Genomic DNA, 25,080 nt, shown 5'->3' with positions numbered 1-25,080 from the left:
AAAAGAACCTCCTGTTTCTCAAACAGAAATTATAGCCACAAAAGTGATGGGTGGAAGGTTTTGAATAAATCTGAACCACTGGCATTGCTTTTGGCAACCTTCCACACCAACGTTTATTAGCCCGTCTGCGCCATTACAAAAGGGGTCCTGCCATGGATCTGTCTCGAGGGAGGGAGAAGACATAGACCCAAGCTGCTCCTCACGGATGATGCCCAACAAGGCTGAAACATGTCTGGGGATGCATGTGGTCTCGTGCAGAAGGGATGTGACATAGCAGTTCAGGCTGGACTACCCCTTTGGGGGTGGGACCAAACCTGAATTGCATATTGTCTTTTCCCTTTTGTAATGGCTTGGCAGGCAAAGAACACTGGTCTGGAGGGTTACTTAAAACAATGCCAGAGGTTAAGATTTATTCTAAACCTTTCAGCCATCACCACTTTTGCTCTCAAACAGAAATAACATGAGAAAGGTGACAGAGCAAATAAGATCCTTGCATGGAGGTTGAGGGAGGAGAAGAAGCAGAGAACCATAGGGTCTATAAAGACGGAAGAGGGAGGGTCGGTCTATGATGCCAGGAACATTGGGAATTAATTTGCAAAATATTATAATAACCTCTATACATCGGAATGGAAAGGGGATGAGGCACAGATAGACATATTTTTGTAGATCCCCTTCTGGGGCTCCCTAAGGAAATAATGACGAAACTTGAGTGCCCCGTAACGGTAACGGAGGTCCTGCAGGCCATCAAGGGGATGAAGTCAGGGTCAGCACCGGGGGAGGATGGCTTCTCAATGAATTTCTATAAAATATTTAGGTCCCTATTGGCCCCATATCTGGTGAGGGTGTTCAACGCATGCCTGTAAGGGGAGGCCCTGCCCCCCATGATGCTACTTGCAATGATCGTGGAAATACCCAAGGAGGGGAAGGACCCCACCAAGTGTTCCTCCTATCGGCCCATCTCTCTCCTAAATGGGGATGTAAAGATCTTGGTGAAAATACTGGGAACAAGGTTGAAGGGGGGGACTACCACTTTTAGTTCACGGAGATCAAGTGGGATTCATAAGAGGAAGCCATGGATCGAACAACATCAAGAAAACTATTAACCTGATCCATAGTGCCCAAATGAAAGGGCAGGAAGCCTGCCTTGTCGCTGGATTCAGAGAAGGCCTTTGACAGAGTCGAATGGCCCTTCATGATGAAGGTCCTGAAGATGATGGGGCTGGGGTCTAATTTCCTGAGATGGGTAGAGGAGCTCTATAAGAAGCCAAGTGCCAGGGTCCGGGTCAACGGGAGCATTATGGAGACTTTCGTATTAACAAGAGGTACAAGACAGGGTTGTCCCCTCTCCCCACTGCTATATTCCCTGGTGATGGAACCACTGGCAATAGCGATTCGGACTGACCAAATCAAGGGTATAGACAATGGGGAAATAGAATGCAAACTCTTGCTCTTTGCGGACCATATACTGGCATACCTCGCTCCCTCCCGGCACTCATGACTCAGATATGACAGTATGGCCACCATTCGTGACTCAAGATGAATGTAGGGAAATCATGCGTAATGCCGGTTCTGGAATAGAGTCCACTTCTTGACTCGAAAAGGAGATACCAAGGCATGAGGGTCGACCAAAAGAGCATACAATACCTGGGAATTCAAGTGACTAGGGATCTGAAGGAAATTGCCACAGCCAACAACGTCCCCTTCCGGGCACACCTGACGATTTGACCAGAAGAGATGGCACCATCTCATATTGGCCTGGTATGGTAAGATGATATCAATAAAGATGAATGTCAGCCCCAGGTAGTCATTTTTGTTCACAGCCATCCCGAGACAGTTCCCAGAGAAGTTCTTCCTAGAAGAAACAGGAGAGCTTCACAGATTTATCTGGAAAAACAAGACACCTAGAATAGAAATGGTGACCCTGACACTCCCGAGGGAAAAGGGGGCATTTGGGTTCCCTGATACCCGCCTCTACTTTAAGGCGGCCCAACTCAGAGTGATGCTGGAACAAATACGGGAGGACCTGAGGACATATTGGACTTACTTGGAGGACCTAGTGGCCCAACCCCTGAAGGTGAGGGACCACAGTTGGTCCCCAAGCAGGTCCATCCCAGAACGGCAAAGGGGCCACTCTACTTTGGGGGTCTTTTGGGCAATATGGCATGAATCCAAGGACACCTCTGGATACACTACATGTCCCTCCGCTTTGTCCTCTGTATGGGGGCCCCCATTCCATTTGGGCATCAGGGGCTAGCCTTTTCACAAAGGTGGTCAGATAGGGGCCTCAAAAGGGACAGGACAACTATTTCGGGATGGAGTCATCCTGGAATTAGAAGCAGTACAAGAAGTGCTGGGGAGAGATTTGATCTCAGTGTTCGAGTATCTCTGCATAAAGGGTATATTAACGGACCCGAAGTGGGGAATATCAGTGGCAAGATAGTTAACGACAGTGGAGAAGGTAATAGAGCTATCCATCACAAGAAAGGGTATCCTATCAAAGTTTTATAAAGCCATGAATGAGACGTGCCTACAGGGAGACAAACTTTCCAAAGATACTGGGTGAACCTGGTTGGGGACGAGATTTTAGATGAGGACTGGGCACGAATTTACAAAGTCGCCTTTCGGGTGGCCTATTCACCTTAACGATGGACCAAAACTTTAAAATGTTGTTGGGTTGGCCCAGCGACCCCCTGAGGTTATCTAAGATGTTCCTAGGGGCATCAAGCACTTTGAAACACTTCCCATGTGTATAGGCGCTTTACAAATAAACAATACCATACCGTCCCCCATGTGCCCTAGGGGCTCTGGTTTAAAGGGGTCTCTAGCCCACATTTGGTGGTGGTGTCCCAAAGTGCAAATGTTCTGGAAGGAGGTGTTGAGTTGGATGGAAGAGGTCATGGGAATACATTTGGGGCTAGACCCACTGCAGATCTTCTTAGGGCTACCACAAAAGGACAGGAAGAACACAGACTCCCCAAGATGTGGGAAGAAATGTTGAGGGTGGGACGACTGGCCATAGCCCAGTGCTGGATGAGTGACACACTTCCATCGAAAGAAGTCTGGGCGGGGGAAAGTACACAATATGATGATAGTGGAGAGGCTGACTGCGGCAGTGAACGATGGGATGGTTGAGTTTCAAGTAGAGTGGTGTGCCCTGCTGCTCAAATGGAGACTTGCCTGAAGGACCCCAGGGAGTGTGTAAAGGTGAGGCGGAAGGGGACTGGCCGAAGACCATTGCTGAGGCTTGTTAGGTGCTTTTGCTGAGACCCAGGTGTTGGGTCCAAGTGAGAGTACTGATATAGGCCGGCAGGGGTTTCCTTGGCTTCCCGTGGCTCGCCTACTGATTGCAGTGTTTGAATAATCAAGTCAAAGCTCCCCCGAGTGGAACAGGCTGGGTAAGAATACAGACTAAAACATTCATGCAGAATACAGGTTACCACATTGATAATATGAATATAGGAATGTTAGACTTTGAATCTACCATATAACTAATTGAGAGATTACAGTACACTGCAGGCTCACAATCTTTTTTATGGTTTCCCTTGGCTTGGTACAGTCTGTTTCAGCCTATTCAGCAATGGTACAATTCTTCCTTGGACTAAGTGGAGCAGATGGACTAAATTGTTTTTGGTCAAGCGGGAAAGTATACTGAGGCCAAGTGGCTAGAATGGTGTGGAGGGGGTTAATAGGACTTGCTTTTGGAGCTGGCCAGGCACCTTCAAAAGAATTGTCATGCCTGAGGATTCCTTGTGCTCAGGTAGGTCCTTTAGGGTTCTCTTTCCCGTGGCTCGCCTACTGTTTGCAGTGTTTGAATAATCAAGTCAAAGCTCCCCCGAGTGGAACAGGCTGGGTAAGAATACAGACTAAAACATTCATGCAGAATACAGGTTACCACATTGATAATATGAATATAGGAATGTTAGACTTTGAATCTACCGTATAACTAATTGAGAGATTACAGTACACTGCAGGCTCACAATCTTTTTTATGGTTTCCCTTGGCTTGGTACAGTCTGTTTCAGCCTATTCAGCAATGGTACAGTTCTTCCTTGGACTAAGTGGAGCAGATGGACTAAATTGTTTCTGATCAAGCGGGAAAGTATACTGAGGCCAAGTGGCTAGAATGGTGTGGAGGGGGTTAATAGGACTTGCTTTTGGAACTGTCCAGGCACCTTCAAAAGAATTGTCATGCCTGAGGATTCCTTGAGCTCAGGTAGGTCCTTTAGGGTTCTCTTTGAGACCTCTTAAATGGTCAGGTACCTTGAGATTGGAGAACTTTAGGTGTTTCTGCCAGGTGTTTCTGCCAGAGCTGTCAGTTGCTCTGCATTGGTTTCACTAGCAGGTTTCCGGAGTTATTCTGGAGGTCTGGAGGTTCCAGTTGAATTGGAGAATAGCTTCAGATGGATCTTTAACCAAGAGAAACCTTTGGATGCTACATGTAAGAATATTCTTTGAAGTGTAATCTTTGGAGTGTATATACTTTTGGTTGTTACAAGTCTGGTTCTCCAAGTCAAAGGGAGTGTGCACCGTCCTTTGCATCACTACGGTACAGACAGATATGGTACCCCAGTCACTAGGCAGAGCGCCGCTTTCAGGAGAGTCCTTGAAAGGTTTCAGATTTTAGCACCTTTGGTCATGAGGCCTGCATTTCTTTCTAGTTAAGATGAGACCAATAACCCTGATGCATAGTAAGTACAGCTGTGTGGGCATGGAGGGAGGAACCCAGAGAGATAAGGAAGAGCTCATGAGGACACGGTAAGATACCAAAACCGTCCTGCAGAGAAACTGGCGGCATGGGAACCAGTAAGTCACCAAAGAGTGAGGGAAGCCAACAGCACCAGAAAGAGTGACTGCAACCCGACAGCATTTTCAGGAGAGGTAAGAGAAACGGGTGAGCGAGGCCATGGCTGAGACCATACACCAAGCCTCAGTCTTAAGATGACTCACCACTTTTGAGATGGCACCCCCAAGTGACGGATGGCCCCGGTGTGCAGAATGTAGGGAATATTTTGAAGACTTTATTGGTGCCATTGGAGAGGACAACTCAAACAGCAAGCTGAACATTTTCCTGAATGTTGTTGGCAAAGATGTCCTTGAAGTCATCGAAAATGCTGAGCCGGGGCGCTAGAGCCAGCCATTCAGCCCAGGAAATTCATCAAACAGAGAAACAAGGACTTCATATGCATCTTCATTTTCAATCGAATCAAGCAGCTCCAGTACAAAACAATAGACTAGTTACTCATCAGGCTTCAAAAGTTAGTAGACAACTGCGAATTCCATGCTTTTTCAATGAAGAGATAAGGCTCTGGATCATTGAAGAGTACACATCCTAGCCATTCCTCAAACGGTTGCTTAAGAAACCTCTTCCCCTCAAGGATATCATACATCTGGCACACATCTGTGAGAGTTGATACCAAGGCAGCGCAGATGGGGAAGCCCAACAGATGAGAAGTGCTGGCTGTGGCACAGGCCAAACAAAGACAGGAAAGGAGAAATCATGCCTCACCCCAGTAGAGACAACAACTCTGCCCGGTTCTGGATGCCAGACCTGCTGCTGGTGTGGCACTCCTCCCACATGAAGGCCCAGTTATCGTGCAAAGGTGCAGCAAATACAGGAGGGAAACCCATTGCAGATCTCTGTGCCTGGGTGACTGAACAACATACAGGGAAAATCAATATTCGGACAAACAGTCGTTTTCATCCCTGACACCAAAATTCCAAAACAGTATTATCACACCATGGTGTCTTGGTGGAATAATAAATCGACTTATGACTAAATCATCTGACACTAAAGTAGCGCTGTCCCTATAGCAGAAGCACTAGTCCCTAAAAGCAACGCAAATGTCCCAGGGTAGCGGTGGTGCAACGCCTATCTAAAAGAAAAGGAGAAGAAAGAATCTCCCTCCACTAAATCATCAGTAATGCTATTCATAACCCTGATAGAGGTACACAATAGTGGCGTAATTGTGAAGCAACCCAAAACCAATATGAATCTGTTAAAAGCACCTGAAAACCCCAGGACTGCATCCCAAACCCATCCTAGGGCTCAAACAAATAGCATTCCAATGGGGATTTTCATATATTTACTCACCCACACTGTAATATGTTCCAAAGTGTGTGTGCCTGGTGTTGTTAAAAACACCAAAAATACAGACACCTAATGAAAAGTATACTCAAAAAACACAAACAAAAACCCTATAATCCTCAGGGTATCCTAAACCAGTAAAAGGATATCCCATATAGAAATGGTCAACCTGTCATCTTCCTCAGGACCCAAACAACAATACTGGCGATTTACAAAAGGACCCACTGTGCTAATTCACTCTGACGTGCAGCATCCCGTAACCTGCATAAGGGGACAAGAAGGCCCATGTCTGTATTGAAGCCCACATTTGAGTTTCATTATTTCATAACTTGCATTTCTACTTATAATGATTGTTATTTAGGTGCATGGGATCAGGTCCCCTTTCCCCTGTACCCTGCGTACCTTATACCTATCTATCTATCTATGTATCTATCTATCGTATCTATTGTGGTTTTATATTGCGCAATATCGCCCATAGGCCTTAGAGTGCTTACATGGACGAACAACAAAAAAACAAATAATTAGACCTACAGCAGAGAATAGAGCATGGGGGATTTAGTTATTTCCCTCATCAAACAAGTATGTCTTCAATTGTTTTTTAAAGACAGCAAGGGACACAATGTTTTGACATACAAAGCCCATCATTCATCTGTGATTATTTCAGGAGTCGGGCTATGGTTAATGTTCTCCCTGTGCAGAGAAAACAAAAGTCAAACTATGTTTGAGGCAGGAAACATATATATGTACCGTTCGAAGAAAATTATGTATTGCCTCTAGAGCAAAATGTCCCGTACCATTATTGCCAAAGCTCACCTGTCGGTAAATAGCTCCTTTGCAACTCCGCTCCGAGTCTTCATCCGCCTGCATTAAACTAGACACAACTCGGTGCATTCTAATACACTGGCTTGCGTGTGATAGTCATGTGATCGCCACATTATCTCAACCGAGTTGCAGTGGCAGTAGTGCATTTTTCAGGTGCAATGTTGGAATAGTTTGTCTTCAAAGAATTCTGGGAAGTAACTCAATATTGCCACACAGGAATGGAGTTCTCACTGGACTTGCTACATTATAGACATGTGTGCATCATTGACGCCGCAATATTTATAAAGCCAATGCTAGTAGCAAACTTCTCCATCTTATTGTACAAAGTTCAAAAGACTCCACAATGTTTGTGTCACCCACCACAGGAATTTGTGATTCTTGAGGATGTTCAAAAGACCTATTTGCATAGCCTGTCCCCAGTCATCAGCATGGAGCGCAATGCTTTTCATATATGATATTTTGTTTATATCGCACACATACACAAGTGTTTGATGCACAAGCTTGGTACGTTCTGTCAGAAGCGTGGGTGTGGAACCAATCACCTGCTCACCACTATGTCTTATCCGAATACAATGGCGGTTGAGCATTTGATGGGCTAAATATTGGACGAGGTATCTACATGATGAAGCAAATAATCTCGTTCTATGACACCACAAAATTATTGAAAATCCGCTAAGTAGACAGAGGCCATTATCATGTGCTAACTTGACATTGCTTTTTGTGCCATTAAAGTGCTAGCATCCTACTGTTGTCAAAACCATCCGACTCTCCTGATGCTGTCCCATGCAACTAAGCCACTCCTGCAAGTACGAGTCTCCCTGAGAGGACAGTCACTCCCCCATGACTGCCTCATTTTTCCCAGAGTGCTACCTACAGGAGGGGAAGGATGGTGCTGCAGCATCTGTCGCTCAACATCAATTTCTGTGGGTTTGAGCTCCCCCAATTGGTAGGCATCAAGCAATACAAGCAGAGTGTGTCTGCATGATTCTTGAGGCGGTCATGTGGATTCTGCCCAAATGGAGGTGTTCCCACTGCCCAATGGCTTGTTGCCTCCAACCGGTTCTTGGGGTGACTTCTCCGACACATAACTGCTTGTGCTGACAGACACTAGTTACACTGGTAATGATTAGGCAGGGTTCGCAGGTATGGTGGTCATTCACTCCTTTGCACGGAGAGCCCGAGAATGTACACATATTGTGATGACTGCTGGAGGGGGCTGTGGTGTTGCAGTCACAGGTAGGGTGAGCGATGGTGGGGGATTCATGCACCCTGAAAATGTCTTTATACCGCTTGCAAATGTGATTCTGCACAGCCTTTGGTTTGATTTCCCCTCTTCACCCTCTTACCACACTTACCCAGCCATCCACCACACACTGCTCACCCTTGACTGTCCTCCCTGTTGGCAGCTCAGAGTACTGCCACACCCATGACCATGTGGGCTGTGAGGTCTTGGCACCATATGTCTCTCTCACCGGGGACTACTGAGCCTGCCTTGCCCCTCCTACACCGGCAGAATCATGGTGATTGCCGACCACCAGCTCATCCTTCTCCTCTACCTCAGGTAGCTCCAGTGCCTCCAGTGGCACTGGAGACCTCTCCACAACCTGACACTCCCCTAGGACCTTTACTTCATGTGTGCCCTCACCCTGCAGTGTTGCAACCTCCTCCTCTTCAAGGGACCTAAACAAGAGTGTAATTATTTCTAAAAAGCTCCTCCATGTTGCTTGTAGAAGTTGCCCCTTCCTGCTTCATGAACATACCCATGTAATCTTCCTTCGTTAACTGCATCAAGCCTCCCTGCTCCACCACCACACATCCTTTGCCCATCTCCATCCATGCTCAAAGGGGCTACCCCCAATGTCAATACCTCCAATTCCTCCTTTTTCTGAGGCTGCACCAATGCCTCAGCCCCTCCTGTGTCCTTGAGCTGTGGCCAAAACTTGAGGTAGAAATCTGGAATGTCTTTCGTAAATAGAAGAATAGTATTTCTATTAAGTACCAAATGCTCTTTTTTTGCTGAAAGTTGTTCAATCGAAACTCTAGGGAAGGCAAACAGCTGTGTGTTGTTGTCTAAGAGGTTCTGTTCCATAGGGCATTCCACTTGCACTCTTGAAGTAGTTGAGGGTAATATAACGAGAGACTGGGCAGACCCCGATAAGGAAGATGAGGGGTGGTATTTCTCTAGATGCGCCGTCCTTGCTTGAGACCTCTCCTGGGTTGTCATGCTATACTACCCCCTGCAATCACAACGTAGCAGATGCCACAGTTGACGGAACAGGATTCACTTAAGCATCTCTGGCCACTCTTCTGATTGTGACGGGGGAGGTATTGTTTGAGGTGGAGGTGGTGTGGGTGCTGGCATGACCTCCAGAGGGCTCCCCAGATGTGCTGGCAACTGCAGGAGTTGTTAATGCTACACCTGCTGTAGGGGAAGGATGAAACCAGTGCATGCCTACTCTTACATATATTATTACAGATAATTCAAATGCAGGCTTATTTTTAACAGACTTGGGTGCAGGTGAGGTAACACAACCTTGACACACGGATTTGTAATGAGGCCCAAGGACTTACATGCCAACCATCAGATATATCCTCATGTTACCAAGTTAGCCAATGTCGCAATCATGAAAAAGTTAATAACAATTGTGTACAAGGTAACACCTATCAGCCAAATCACCTTTACTAGTTACACATTTCACCACTGAATTTCCCATGTCCTGTGTTTCAGCTAGCTTGGCTACTATCATACATGATCTACTAGTTTTGATTTGAATTTAAGAACATGGGGTAAAAAACACACCGCTCGCCATACCCTTGACGGCCTCTGCTCCCCAGATTTATTGGACGATATTCTATTAGTGTCTCTAAGTTTCCCATTAGCTAGTCTGATCAACTGGAGTTTCTGTTTATATTTAAAGTGTTACCCCAACCAAATTAGCAGCCAAGTCAGACACAAGATGCTTTATCAGTAAATGTCCATTGATTACTACATAATATTTAAATAAAGCTCTGTCTTCAAGGAAAACATGGTGACAAATGATCCATGATTGTCACTTAATACATTTCAAGGGAATTTGCATTCAGACTGGGAGATTATAGCCCCATTTAAATCAGTGGTTTTGAAACCCAAGAGACTGTCACATAAATGATGCACACATGAGCTGTGGCATCTGATGTTGATTTTGAAATTCCCTAGAATTCCAAGATTTTGGTCTAGCTTTTTCATTTCACCCTTGGTTGCTGTCTGCCATTTGCCCTCTTATAGAAAACATATTATTTGCAGACTGGCTGCTTTGCTGGTGACAAGTGAATGACCCCACTATGTGCTGTGAATCCCTGTTGTGAGGCCGTAGAGCAGTGTTGGCAGCTGATGAGGCAACTGCGTGAGACAGCGGTTGGCAGACAGACGCCATGTGGATAGCCGTCTTAATTGGTGAGCAGTATAAGGGTACAGGATGTGTGCTAGGCCCTGGGTATCTGACCTCTTATGGTGATTTGGGAATGGGCTACTTCTGCAAGCAGTGTAATGCTTGAGGCGGCATGGAGTGGAGTGTCAATGAGCAACGTCAGGCCTCTTGGTAGATGGGAGTGCTTCTCAAAACAATTTGGATGGGATGAGCTAGCACCTTGCCCAACCAATGTTGGATGTGGCTCCTGCGCCCCCTACTCAACTCACAGCAGATAATTGAGACATGGCACCGGAACGTAGATGTTGCTTACTGGGCAGAGCGGCATAAGCAATTTGTTATAAGAGAATAAACAGTGTCTTTATATTCATGATAACACAACTGAAAAGCAAACAAACAGCCATAACCTGTATAGTTTCCTGTTTCTCTCCTTTGCTTAGCAGTGGCAGAGTGACCACTGGGGGGGTTCCAATCCAAAAATAAAAAGGCATAGCAATATTGAATCAACGGGTGCCAGTGCAGGCACCAGAAAAGCATGCTCAAGGGTAAGATAGCACTTCTGTGCAGCAGGTGACAGTCTTTCCTGTGTTACATAAGCCCACACTGTGCCAATCTTCCTGGAAGAGACTGCCATACAGTGCATCCCACCACCCACTGTTTCCCTGGTCAACTCAGTCTACCCGCGAGTGCAATGGAACAGGTAGCAAAAGAGTCATACAAAACTGTGAATGCAGGATGTGTGGCCAGCGATGGCAAACAAGGTAAAAGCTTTTACCTATGTATTGTAAGGTGTAAGGAAGGCATGGTATTAAACAGTAATACAGACACAAGTGATCACAGTTCAAGGGTGTTTATTGAACTTCAGTTGGGTTTGAAAGACGCCTATCTAATCCTAAATCTAAAGATGGGCCCAAGCTACGACCATCAAATAATAAAAACACAATCCTAGTTGAGTCTGTCAAAATATAAGGGCCTATACTAATAAACCTATTGCCAATCTTTACTTCTAAATACAAATGGTGTGGGAAACAATGTTATGCAAAAGAAACGTGTTCAAGAAATGATATGTCAGGATAGTTAAGCCGTTGACTTCCCTTCCCCATGTTTTCAGCATGGGACAAGGCGGCGCACTGAATCTTAGCAGACTCTGTGGTTTCTCTAGCATGAGGATGCAGTTAAAAACCTCAACATCAGGGCCTTCTGTGCCAAAGTCTCTTTGCCTTTCAAAGTCACTTATTTCAGTGGGCCTGATACAACACGACAAACATTAAAGTTCCATTCTTCTTAGGATTTCACTTATGCAACTTCTCAGGTGATTTACCGTTCACCGCGGGTCCCCCACCGCAGGGCTCAAACCCAATTTAACAGAAAACCATCAGTTGGTCTCCCTCTGCTGGGCTCGGTCCAAATGTATCTACTTTTCCAAACTTTCTCTACTTCATATAAATCAAAGACTTTCAACTGTGTGCAGGATTTTGCATGACCCGTCGCAGGATCACTTCAATCCACAATTACTCATTCTCTTCTTGATATACCCTTTTTCTCATTTTCACTTTTTCCACTTCTCAACTGGATACCTTACAGAGACCTATGATTGAGCACCCACGCAGTGTCGGACCACTCTGTCAAAGGCATTGTAGCTAACTTTTAAAGTTCAGTCACTCATCAGCAGTTCAACTTTACTTGCGTCCCTCACCCGGGTGATCCTCCCTCACCTTGGCTTCAACACAGTCTCACCAACTCACGGCTGTGTTGATTTCACTGATGCTGCTTTTTGTTCTTGGAGCCAAGGACGGTACCACAGCAGCTGGTGATTCTCCCCACTTGATTACTGACGTGGGAGGGCCCCAGGTATCTCCGGCACACACTGCAGGATTCTTCAGCATGGTTTCCTGGTCTTACGCTTTCTATTCTCACAAATGCGTGACACCTTAGAGCCTCATTTAGATCTGTCAAATAGATGTTGAACAGGCAGGGGGCTAGAATTGCACCCCTTACCTCACACCTCCTTCAGTGATGATTGGGTTGTTTACATTTCCCAGCCCATCTAATCTGACTTGTGAACTAGAATTTTCATGTAAGTGTACGAAGGGAGCCCCCATTTCAGGGACGTCATTTAGGGGTCGCCAGAGGTCGCAACTGCGACCTCTGAGGTTTCCCTTGTGTCCTCTGTGGTCTTCCTTGCGACCACTGTATAAAAAAAAAGTGTTTTCTTTTTTTTTTTCGTAATGCAAACTCCTGGGCTGTGGCCAGCACCATGTGGCCCTTTACTTCTGGAGTGGCTGGATTTCTTGTTCAGGCCCCTTAAAAAAAGAAGAAAAATAAGAACAAGAGTGCCACAAGTCTAACACTTTCAGCACTGACCCTAAATTAGAAAGAATAGGAATACCAAATAATGTGTCTTTCTGGAATTCTATACATTAATTGCTAGACTCATTAAAGGATATTTGAGGCACATTTCAGGGGGTGAGTCGCTGATTTAGTCTGTTCTTAAACACCTCAACTCAGCCTTTCATCCTTCTGGGGTCGATAAATGAGTACCAACACAGGTTGGGTGATATTGGGTGTATTTTTTTTTCTATATAAAGCGCTTAAGCGCAAGTGCTATATAATAACACATCATTATCATTTGGTCATGGACGTCTGCTTGCATTCACAGTAATTTGGTAATATGGGCCTATACACACTGATGTTAACGATACATATGGCGATCCATACTTGTAGGAAATGTACATCACATTATAATGATATCATAACCATATTTTTTGTAGTGCACAATGCTATGTGATGCCACTTCCTGTTTTGTCAACGGGTGAAAGGTCGTGTTCCATCGCTACCCGCGATATCACTTCGGGGTGTGGTCCAATGACCACTTCCTGTGATGTCATCAGGGGGTCAAGGGTCGCGTGATGTCACTTCCGCTACCTCTGGCATTTTGGTGAAATGACGTCCCTGCCCCATTTCCGTAACATATACCAAAGTCGCCCTCTATTGAGGGTATTGAATGCTTTCGATAAATCGATTAATGCACCATAGAGGGGTGGGCTTCCCTTCAACCAAGCAATACTCCTCATGATGTGAATGATCAGGCCATTCAGAGATGTTGACATGCCTTTTCTAAATCCAATACGAGCTTTGTTCAGAATCCCACTTTCAATGGCCCATAGGTCTAGTTCTCTGAGAATTGCTCCTGCAAACAACTTACTGTCTGCATCCAAGAGGGCGGTCGGGCGATAGTTGACTGGATCCGCCCGATCGCCCTTCTTATACATGGGAATTATGATTGCAGTTCTCCAACTTGGGGGGTGGGCATTGTTTCGAGCCAATCACAATATTGAACAAGACCAACAATACCTTTGACCATAGTGCTATATCTGTTTTAAAGATGGTATACTTTAAGCCATTTGGCCCGCAGCTCTTGATGGGGATGATTTTCTGATCAAGTCAGCTATGACCTCTGTGTCCAGTTTTAGCTCCCAATGTCCTGTGTTCTTCCATTCTCAGACATCACCAAACATATTCTTATAAAGGTCCCTAAAGTGAGTCGACTAGACATTTTCAGTGCCACTCAGCCTGTGTACCACCCTCTTGATTTACTAAGGACATTCTGTGAGTTCTTTGTTATGAGAATGCCCAGCATTAGTTTGCCCAATCTTAAGGGAGTGGTGTGCTCTCGCCCAGTTATTATATTGCAGGGACAGTTTCCTTTTCTCACTTTGGTGATCTGTTTTTGATAAATGGCCATTGTTAAGGGCCCAAAGGTTCTTTCTTAATTCTTTTTTCCTGGACCAGGTTTCGAGATCAAAGGCATATTTAAATTTAGCTCTGGCTTTCTGCCCAGTTGGTATCGGTTTATCCATTTCCCAGATTAAATCTAAGAAATGGGAAGGAGAGCATGCTCTGTAAAGCTGATCCCTTGTCAAGGAATTGATCCTATTGCCTAGATTTTTATTCAGCATAATGCCTCCAACTCTAAACTTAGACACTCTGTTTCCTCCAGGATTCACCACTAACCTTTCTTGGAGACCCACCTTGGACCTTGTTTCACTCAGGGAAAATTCGGCAGTCTCCATATTATGATCACTATATAAAGTGGCCCTTATCTCCATGGTTCTACAACAATCAAACATATCTCTTGATAGCACCATGTAATCTATAATCAAACTTGCAGTATCACTTTTCCATGTGTGAGCCAAATGGAGATCTCCCTCTGTACCACCATTCGCAAAGAGCAAGTCCCATTCTTCAAAGTAACTTGCCCATTTTTCCCTTTCTCAAAGGTTGCAGAATTTGTACTTGATGTTAGGCCAAGTAACAGGCAGTATGAATTTAAATCACCTGCTAATATTATCCCCAGTGAGCTATCCGAGGATGATACACTCAAAAATATGAGAGATAGGTTCTCCATGTATACTTTCAAGTTGGAGCACGCAGGGTTCCAATAGAGGTTCACCAGTATTAAGCTTTTCATTTTGTCTTCTACCTGATAATATAGCTAAGGTGCTTTGGGAGTCCATTGATCGAATTTTCGGATTTTATTATTGAATTGCATGATGCAATAATTAATCCCCCAGAAGAGCGACCTCGGTTGTAATGGGTCATATTTTGTTCCAAAGCTGAGAAACCATCTATTTTGAACTCTTTCAATAACCAGGTCTCCTTCAGTAGTGTAACATTATATTTACTAAATATCTCGGTTCTTATGATGTCATTAATGAACCTCCTATGGCCCCTCATGTTCCAATTTAACAAAGAAACTTTTCAATCAACTATAGTAAACCCCACTCTCCCCTAGTTTCCGGAATGAAATCGAAACAGGGTTCATAATTTACTATTACTATCAAATGGGGCGCAATTCTGATTTTGTTCACCCACTCCATTTCCCTGTGTTTCCCTGTCTTTGAGCCTGGTTAGGCCGGTGGCTTCTACAGAATCGATCTCTCCCTCCCACTATTTCTGCTATCATCTGGGAACCTTCTTTTTTCTTCTGTTCTACTATTCGAGATCGCATAACCCAATTTCTGAAACTGAGTTCCTGTGGCTAGAAGAGCATTGACCCTCATTTGAGATTTTTAAACGAACTTCCACAATATTTGTGCAATCATCGTAGGGGAAGTGTATATAGTCAATATCATGAGTTGATAGGAGGTAGAAATCTGGAATGTCTTTCGTAATTAGAAGAATATTATTTCTATTAAGTACCAAATGCTCTTTTCTTTGCTGAAAGTTGTTCAATCAAAATTCTAGGGAAGGCAAACAGCTGTGTGTTGTTGTCTAAGAGGATCTGTTCCATAGGGCATTCCACGTGCACTCTTGAAGTAGTTGAGGATAATATAACGAGATACTGGGCAGACCCCGATAAGGAAGATGCTTGCCTACTGTGGTTGAGTCTTCCAGCACTCAGATGTGTGTGTTCATCTGGTATGATCTCGTCTGTCTCTAATTGACCTGATGTGATTATTTCCCACTGGAGGATCTTTGGGACACTCTTCCCGCGATGGTCTTCACCACCTGTGATGCTCCCGAGCATCTCTGTGTAGAGTTGGTTTTACTTAGAGTTTCAGTCACATACCTACTCAACAATATTCCAAAATAATTTCCGGTGTGATGCATCGGATTAGTACCCTCCACACTCTGTTGGTCAGCATCTTTTATTATGGGTTTCTTCATTCGTCCCTCAGTGTTGCGATCGTGAAGATTTAATCAATTTTGCACAATTTGGCCCATTGGCAACTCACTCCCGCTTCAGGTATCGATCTCCCACAGAGTTACATTTTTGTCCTCGGGCTTCGTTTGGGTACTGCCATCTTTTTCCCCCTCTTTTGTTCTACTTACTGTATGAGAAGGACTTGGTCATAGACAACGAAGACCGGGGAGAAATTGAGCATGACCAGTCCCATCAGTGGCTCTTAATTGTCATCAGAGGTAGGCTCAGTGTCTCTACCAGGGTGAAAGCTGGCTTAGACAAGATGCAGCATGTTTGTTGGGTCAATTACTGGATTTGAGCAGTAACAGCTGACTCGGGGATCTTAGCTAATGCAGGGTGAAGAGAGAAAGGGCTAGGTTTGGAAGGGACCAGGGAGTCCAGAGAGGATTTGTTAAGAGGAGGTGACAATGGCTATTTTAAAGGGTAGTGGAACAGATGCAAGAATGACAAAGGCATGAAGAACCAGGGGTATGGCATGGCAGCAAGAGGAGCAGGGCCAATGTTTTCACAGGCTATAGGTTGAGGGGAGCCAGATTTAAATTTCAGAAAAAGGTGCAAAAAGATTTCAGAGTTCAGAATTCAAGAGTAGGAGTAAGAAAAGGTGGCAGAAGAGAGGGTCTATAGGAAGATGATCAGAAAGAGATTAGAAAAAAATAGCATTGATGTCAGCATCTTTGTGGAAGAGATGGCAAGAGTTCCCTGCCAAGCTCAGCTCAAAGTAAGAGTAGAGTTAATTTAGATCTGAAAAATGCTCTTTTTGAACACCTGAGTGGCTTCAATGTGAGGAAAATACAAATTCTTGGCTGAAGTAATCACTTTTTGTAGTTAACAAGTTGCCATAGGTAGTTCTAGATGGTTTGTATGAGTGGTGCCAGCAACATTCCATGTGTTTTTATAGCAGTTTTTAGGGTGGCAAAATCAGGCTCAGGGTGACTTTATGAAAACCGTGCAGGGAATACGATGTGAGTGAAGAATCAGTAGTGGAATTGATCCAATGATCAAAAGCAGACTGTCCATGCTGAAAGTACGGCAGCTAAGATGAACTGGAGGTCAGCAAGTGAGAATTGGAGGGGGTAAGGAGCGACCATGACAAAAGAGCACTTAGGAAGGTAAATGGAGAACAGAATGCACAGATTGTCTGACCAGATAAGTGGGAATGGGGGTCGGGCGGTTGGAGAGACAAGAAAAGGTGTGCTAAACATCAGATTAAGTGTGTGGCCAGGGAAGTAAGAAGGGAAGTGCACAATTTGCTAAAGGTTAGAAGTCAAAATGTTGTCAGTAAGATGGGGGTAGAATGTGGCAATCTGTCATACCCCTATGTCCCGTCCCCTTTCCTCCATACTTATGGGATATTCCTCTGTCCTGTGGGACGGGACCAGAACACTTTGTAAAAAGCATACAAAGCATAACATTTTTCAAAAAGGTGTCCTTCCTCTCTTTTTACGCAGGGTACCGCATGTGGACATAACCCCGCCCTTCTTAGCTCCGCCCAGCGCATCGCCCCTCAGTCCTTTTCTCAGCTCGATCGGGACTGGACGCACTTGCATCTTTGGAAGATTTTTTCCTTTCAGTGTTGTCCTCTCCTGCTCCAGTTTAGCGGTCGTGTGGCAGTCTGTCTTTGCCGTTTCAGTTAGACTTTCCTATTTGTTCTTCCTATCAGCGACGCTTCGCTAGGGCGGACCCCCATCCTCTTTGTTTAGAGTGTTTGGGTCCGGACCACCGGTGGGACTCATGTTTTTACTGCGATTCCCTTTCGGTCCGGCCGCTTCAACGTCGTTTAGAGCAGTGGGAGGAGGTGTTTCAGCACACTCCCCCTACACACTTTCAAACTTTCATTGACGAGAAGAAGAAACGCCCGGTGAGTTCTTTACTTTTTAGGGCACCCCGGCTGGGGAACTCCTTCCCGGGGTCTTCCCGGTCCGTGAGGAGCATCAAAAGCTCTGTTACTGGGGCTTGCCCTGAGGTGTCTTCTAGGCCTAAAATATGTACCAAAGTTTTCTCTGAGGGTCTCCGTAAGGGGCCTGTTGACACTGGATTACAATCAGAGTCCCCTCCTCTGGGGGCTGTTTGTTGGCCCAGTTCTCCTGAGGCTGTGGGTACCAGAGCTTGCTTCGAGGTCTCCTTGACTGGAGCTTCCCGTAAAGACACCAGGGTTTGCCCTGAGGCCTCTGTGGAGGCTTTCTGTACCGAACTAAAGTTCGAGGCCCGTCGTGAAGAGGCTTTTACCGGGCTCGGGTCCGAGGTCCCTCGTTTGGAGGCTAAGGTGACCGACAGTTCTGAGAGGCTTGTTAAGATCTTGTAGTTAGGTGTACTCTTCATCGTTCCCGCTCAAGCGGTGACACCAGTTCTGTTGAGGGGGCACAGAGAGAGGTCTCTGACCGGAATTCCTCTGTTACCGGCGTTGCCGAGGTCCTTCCGTTGAAAGCTATTCTGGCTGATAGCATGTCTCAAAAACATTCTAGACCACGCAGTTCCCGCTCGGCCGAGGTTCCTTGTGTCAAGGGTAAGATGAAGACCGCTGACCCATCCCCTGGGATTGTCAGATGCCAGGGTCCTAGCGCAGGATATACTGGAGCCCGCGGTGCATCATGTCGACACCTCGACCCGGGGCCTTATGCTTGGCGTGGACTCCTCTCGTCAGGCTTGGGTGCACGCTTCCAAGTTCTCTAAAGAGGTGCAGGATAAAGTTCTGGACCTGCCTTTTGATGGCAAGGAGCTTTTTCACTCAACGACAGATGTTGAGCTGACTAAGACTAAGGACAGCACCCAGACTGCCAAGTCCTTGTCTGTCTTGGTGAAACCACCTTTCAGGGCACAGAGAACGTCTTTGCAGCCTCGGTCTTCCTCTGGTTTTAGGGGATTTCTGGATCGGAAGTCCCGTAGGGTCGATTCCAAAGCACCCAGGTTTCACTGCCACCCGACCGATCTAAATTCCTCTGACCTGACAGGTGCAGGAGATCATTGCAATGCCTCCTGCAGAAGAGAACTAAATTTGAGGGGGAGCATACAAAAGCCAGAGGGAATGGCAGCCAAGATGGGGCTGAGGGAGGACCCTGAGGAATCTTAAAAAAGCCATATTTCTGTAAGAAAGAGAAGGTGAAGAGTACCGTCTGAAAGCAGCTTAACCATTTCAGAGGTGCATTGGAGAAATGTGTTCACATTGATGAGTGTGAAAGAGAGGGGAGGAGTCCATGGCACAGGAAGGGGTGGAGGGACAAGGAGCATCATGGGAATGTAGGCAGGACAGAGGTGGCACTGTGACGCTCAAGGAGGAGGTCTGCATAGGATGGAAGTTGGGCGGAAGATATTGAAAGAATGGGGTTCCAGATATCAAGAAGGCGTGCTCAGTTGTAGGAGTGTAAAAAAGGCACTTACGTGGGAGAATGAGAAAGCATCCCAGGGGAGGTCGTTGCATGTTAAGGAAACATAATGCATATCCCATCCTTTGCAGGGACGTGCCCACATGTGCTTGCTATTTGCACACCTTCAGCATTCACATGGACGTGCTTCTGAGTGGCAGATGTAGGGTGGAAGAGAGGACAGGTGGAAAGTTTGCTAATCCGCAGCCAGTGGGGGCCATCCTAGAATATTTAACATTTAGAACTATTTTAACACAAAATCAAAATAAAAAAAAATGGTGGTGAATGCCAGGCAGCACTATGGTGGTACAAAAAAAGCACCATGTGTAAGAAATACGCATATGTGTTTCAGAGTAGCACATGATTGTGAGGAGAGAGGTCAGGTGTCAGACCTAGCCCATAAGGGGCGGTGACGGCCATCTTAGTGTGGTAAATCTGTAGAATTTTTTTAAACTAACTAAAAACAAAAGGAATGTCTGTGGAGGGCAGGGAGCACTCCAGTGGAACATGTAATAAAATACAGAAAAATAAATGAGTACAGGTAAACCCAATTACTTTTGAAATAACTTGAAATGTGGCATCATGCTTGCATCTAACAGCAGCACTGATTGTATTTGAAGTTCTGGAAAATCTGACTAAATTGGACTGCGTATTACTAACCTGAAAAGGAACATTGGGCATCATTACGAAGTTGCCGTTCTGAAAACAACGGTACCGGTAAGCTTGCCGGTACTGTTGTTTCCGGACCGGCAAACTACGAGTTCTGCGAGCGGGTGCCTTTTGGCTCACCGACCTTGACGGGTGCACCGGCACCATTCACGAATGGTGTCGGTGCATCCGTCCTCCCCATTCCCATTGAGTACAATGGGACTCGAAATGGGAATGGGGAGAAACATATTTAGGCGCCCGGCAATGAGGATTTACCAGGACCGCCGTAATGCCCCAGTAAGTCCCCATTGCCGGGCGCCGGTAAAAAAAAGACTCTGGTGGCAGCTGTGCCTTTTTTACCGGCACGGCTACTGCCGGACTCATAATGAGGCCCAATGATGTGAACAAAATCTTCTGGCACAAAATATTATTCTAAATATTGGCTTTTCTGCATCAGCTTATGATATTCCTTCTGGCCCAGTCAGATCAGACCGGATTTATTCATAACCAGCCGACCAATTTTTCATGAATCTATAGGACTCTATGGGACTTTTTTGGTAGAATTACAGTGGTGGTAATTGCACCGATTTTGCAGATTTTTCAGCAGCGAGTTGGAGGATTCACTGCTAGCACGATGCTGGAGGTAAATCCTCCACTCCAGTGCCATACTTGTATATCGGAGCGGGAACATTGACGGTAATAACGTTACCGCCAATTTTTTCCCACTCCTCCATACTTGCAATGAGGCCCAATGTAACCAAAATACAGTGCGACCTCTGCCAGAATTTTGCTAGAGTGGGTTGCCTAGTGATCCCTCTCTAAATGGCTAAATAGCTATTCTAGATGCTGCAGCCTGTCAGGAATCATTTTGGGTGCATGAAGATGTTGTGTTGACGTATATTCACCTACGACACTGGATTAATCAATGGAAAATCGAAGCAGTATCCCAGCAGCTGACACAGTTTGGTATGCTTGTCAGCTAATGTTTGTCAAGTGCACTTTGATTATTGAATCTATAAAGCACTTAACACAGTCTTAATGCAAAATTGCACTATGTGAAGAAATGAGCTGAAAAGGTGGGTCCAGAAATTCCTGAATCTATGTAGATTTCAGGTCTGGCAGAGAGCAGTCAAGACGTTCGACCGTATCCAGCTCAGAGAAAACCTCAGTACGGCTCTCCACCACTGGTATTTGATTCCCATGTCACAAAATCTATGCTTCATCTCCTCGTCTGTGCTGGGGAACTGCGGTTCACTGGGCACAAACCTCAGTGGGGTTGCCCAATGTTTGTCGTTCCAGAAAGGTGGTATTGTTGGTGGTCAGAAGGGAGTCTTATGTTTCTCTACCATGGGATTCAGTGGTAGTTGTTATTCAGTGTAGTTGATGCGAATGACACTTTCCGACTGTGATCATTCACAAGCAGGCTGATTAGCCAGGTTCTCCTCACACATAGAATCAGTGTAGCCTGTAGCGTGTTGGTTAAAGATAATGGGTACTGCACCAATGAGTTTATTCTGGCAGAAATGGTGGCCCTGTACCAGGTATGAATGGATAAGCTCACCTTTGTGAGTCTCAATTCACACGATTATGTATAGATATACGGTATCCACTATTTTTTTCATTTATCTAAACCATGACAATCTAGACAGAACGGGGACATTGCAGCATTTCTTCCTATGTTTATTAATCCATAGCACTCTGTTGCAAGGATCCTAAGGGCTTGACCACCTCCAACCAGTGATTCCACCAAGACACCCTGAAACTGTGTTGAGAATTTTCTAAATGCTTCCAATTGTGTGGTGCAGTCATAGTCCTGTTCTTGCATATAGATTTTTATCTTTGCATGTGTGTCTTTAGGTTCTATTGTATGTTCTTTTGTTGCTTAATAGCAGCTGTTTATCTCCTGAAGGGTCCTTTTTAGTTTTCCTCTTGAATTACCATACGTTTAATGTACTGATTATCAATTTGAATTAATTATGCTCCAGCAAAAAATAAAAACCTGCTCACAAATGTCTACAATTGCTAGTTTAATTCAACGACAATATAAAAAGTCAAAAGACAACACAAGGTTTGGTGACTAGTTTTCATTGTTGAACAATTCAGCACTGCATAACTTTGCTGTATCCTTTTGTCAGAGACGTGTGTGTAACTCGCATATATATGGTCAATATTTGCTTTAGGGAGTTTTTGTTTTTTCACCAACAGAAGCAAGGTCATTCTGGTGGACTGACAAGAAGACAAACTTAGAGTAACTAAAGACAAGGGACAGAATGGAATTAGTCCTTGTTTGGAAAGGAAATGGTCTCCTTTGTTCATGGGTGATGCTAAAGCCCTCCCACTTTCAGGCATAAAGTATCAATTTGCTGTGAAGCACAATCTGGTCTCTGACGACAACATTTCCCAGAAAGCGGTGTGTTTACTTACTTTTAAAGGGCCATTAACGTCATTTGGCAACAGCATGAGCAAACATACAGTGGCAAAGGACAAAAGCCTGTCCAGGTATCAATGAGACCCACTATGATGAAGCTAAAGGCTTAACTGCTGGTCTCAGCTTTTAGATAGCCTTCTAGGAACGCCCATGCCTCCAATAACTTGCATTGCTTTGTTTAACTAAATAGCCTGTGAGTTGGTGTGAAAGATGCATCTAATCAGCCAAAGGAAGGCTATTCAACCTTTTGGGCTCAGAAGAAGAGTTGTGGAGGTTAAAAGCGCAACGGGTTTAATGGCTCCACTAACTACCAGCTTTGAAAACTTCCATCCAGCCACCCCCAATATTTTGAGGCTGGCTCCACCCCTGCCTGTGTAGAGCATACCTAATTCATTAAATTCATTCCAAACAAAACTTTGTCTTCATTCAAGTTATAAAAATGATTCTATAAGGAACATTATTAGGCAGTTTGATGTCAACAATGTGTTTTCTTTCTTTGTGAAACATTACTGTGTGCCAATGAAGTCATAAATTAAGGGGACAGACTTTGGGTTTCGGGCAGAAATTATTCTTGTCAAATTAGTGTCTGCTTAGCTGACCAAATGATGTGTTATGCATACTTTTCTCCTGGGAAGTGACCAAAGTGAGGGCCCAGAATGTGGGCATTACCCTGTGGTATTTCTCTGCTTTGCAAACCCTTTGTTGCTCCTTTCACTTACCGCTCCCCCACCCGCATTCGCCCAAGCCACTTTTTTGCCTCACCGCAAACCTCCTGGCTTTTCCATTTATTGCCCTGCCACTGCTTACTGCATACGTGTGACTCCTTTGCCCACGCCATCTTTTTCCCGTATGCCATCATGAAAGAAAATTGGGGCTCCATCTTTTCAGATGAAAGACCGATTTCTTCTTTCTGCGGCAGCCATTTTGGGTCTTTCATTTGCTGAAGCTGTGCGAGCTCAGAGTGAACTGTATTTTGAGCTTGCATGCACTGTAGGCTATACAGATCTTTTAATGTTCCTCTTCCCTTGTTAAATCTCTGCTTTGCTCTGTACATTAGATTGGACTTACATGCCATTGTCAGCCAGAACGGTCTGCAGGTGTTGGCTCCGAAGCTATAGTATTCCCACTTTTTCTGTAATGATCAACATGTCACAGCCTGCCTACTAAAGTCAATACTACATGGAATATCATAACTTACAGTATTTAAATTGTGTATTTGTAGGCAAAGACATGGCAGCGGTTCAAAGGACGTTAATGGCACTTGGCAGTTTAGCTGTCACGAAGGATGATGGATGTTATAGGGGGGACCCAAGCTGGTTTCGCAGGTAACAATTGATTCAATGTTTTCAATATTGTTTCACAATTTCGCAATCATAGACAGTTGGTGTCCTCATTAACATATGTTTAGTTAATTTATTTAAATAACTATGCATCAGCTTTTATGAAACCAACCATTTTCTTTTAAATCCAAATGCATACTTTTGAAATGTTTCAATGATTTATCATTATTTACTAGAACATAACTTAACTAGTGCACTTGCTCGAAATGTCATGTATGTGGTGTATTTTGATGATAGTTCTCGAAACTAAATTGAAAAATATTCAGTGGCGCATAAACGTAATGTAACCACACCAGGTAAAAGTTTAATTCAAGAATTAAAATCGCAACAATGTGTATGGAAATAAATGCTTAAGTGCAAAACGTTTTTAGTGCCATAAGGCATACTAGATTTGGCCAGCAAGCAACAGAGATTAGCCCCTCTACTGTTGAAAATGCGTGTGCCACATTTCTGGCACAATATTCCAGTTACGAATGTGACCTACTCGTTCTGAATGCATTTACTTCTAATTGTGCTTAGCTCCGAGGAAAAATGAATGCAGCAGTAACGTGATTAAGAGTAAACGTGCATTGAAGGGTTCCATGTGTTAAAATCGCTGCAAAAATGGCCGTTTGCACAACAAATCGCGGCAAAAAGGCTGTGGTTTTGCCGCCACATCAATGTAAAGGATGCAGGGGCCACCCCCGCAACCCCTAGACCCATTATACCATTTATGGGGAGCGGGGACACCCCCGCAACCCCCGCTCCTCTTAAATGGTATAATCGGGTACAACTTTACCGGGTCAAACCACAGCATTTTTGCCGCAATTCTATTACTGCATACCCATTGAAGTGAACAATGTCTGCATCCATGCCGCCACTTGCCTGGATGGCAAGGAGAACACACTTGGTGAGAAAATTGAAGGTTTCAAAATGCCAGTGCCCAAAGTTTAATGAATCAATTAAGGGGCAGAAGGTTAAAGCAAAGGAACGGTTATGGGAAGAAGTTAAAAAGGCTGTCAGCTTAAAGGACACAAAAGCATTTTGTACTTTTGTGAACCGCAGGACCAAGGATGTTATCCCTGAAAAGGCAGCATCATCATGAGTGCTGGTTGGAAAGAGCATTTTAGAATTCTATAAGGTAGCTTCAGGAGTTTTTATTCCCCACCAAATACCCACTAGGACAGATTGGCTTTTATCCCGCACAGATTCAACAATCTGAGGAAAAACCAACGTTTGCCCGGTTTAAAAAGATGCAAAGCCCCGGGAGAGGATTGGTATCCTGGAGAAGTTTTCATACTTCCCC

At 44.8% G+C, this 25,080-nt stretch overlaps 1 protein-coding gene across 1 annotated transcript in view; it reads left to right on the top strand.

Moving 5' to 3' along the window:
- The window catches only part of TAGLN3 (transgelin 3), a 223,585-nt gene that overhangs the window by 151,448 nt on the left and 47,057 nt on the right, over positions 1-25,080 (top strand). The window contains exon 4 of the mRNA XM_069637181.1: positions 23,678-23,780. Coding sequence (XP_069493282.1) covers positions 23,678-23,780 — 103 coding nt within the window. The remainder of the gene's footprint in view (positions 1-23,677; positions 23,781-25,080) is intronic.

The sequence above is a fragment of the Ambystoma mexicanum genome, chromosome 7p (assembly GCF_040938575.1).
Source record: "Ambystoma mexicanum isolate Mex_15411 chromosome 7p, UKY_AmexF1_1, whole genome shotgun sequence".
Classification (NCBI taxonomy): Eukaryota; Metazoa; Chordata; class Amphibia; order Caudata; family Ambystomatidae; genus Ambystoma; species Ambystoma mexicanum.
Note: the sequence above shows the minus strand (reverse complement) of the source record. Positions and strands in the feature narration are given on the sequence as shown.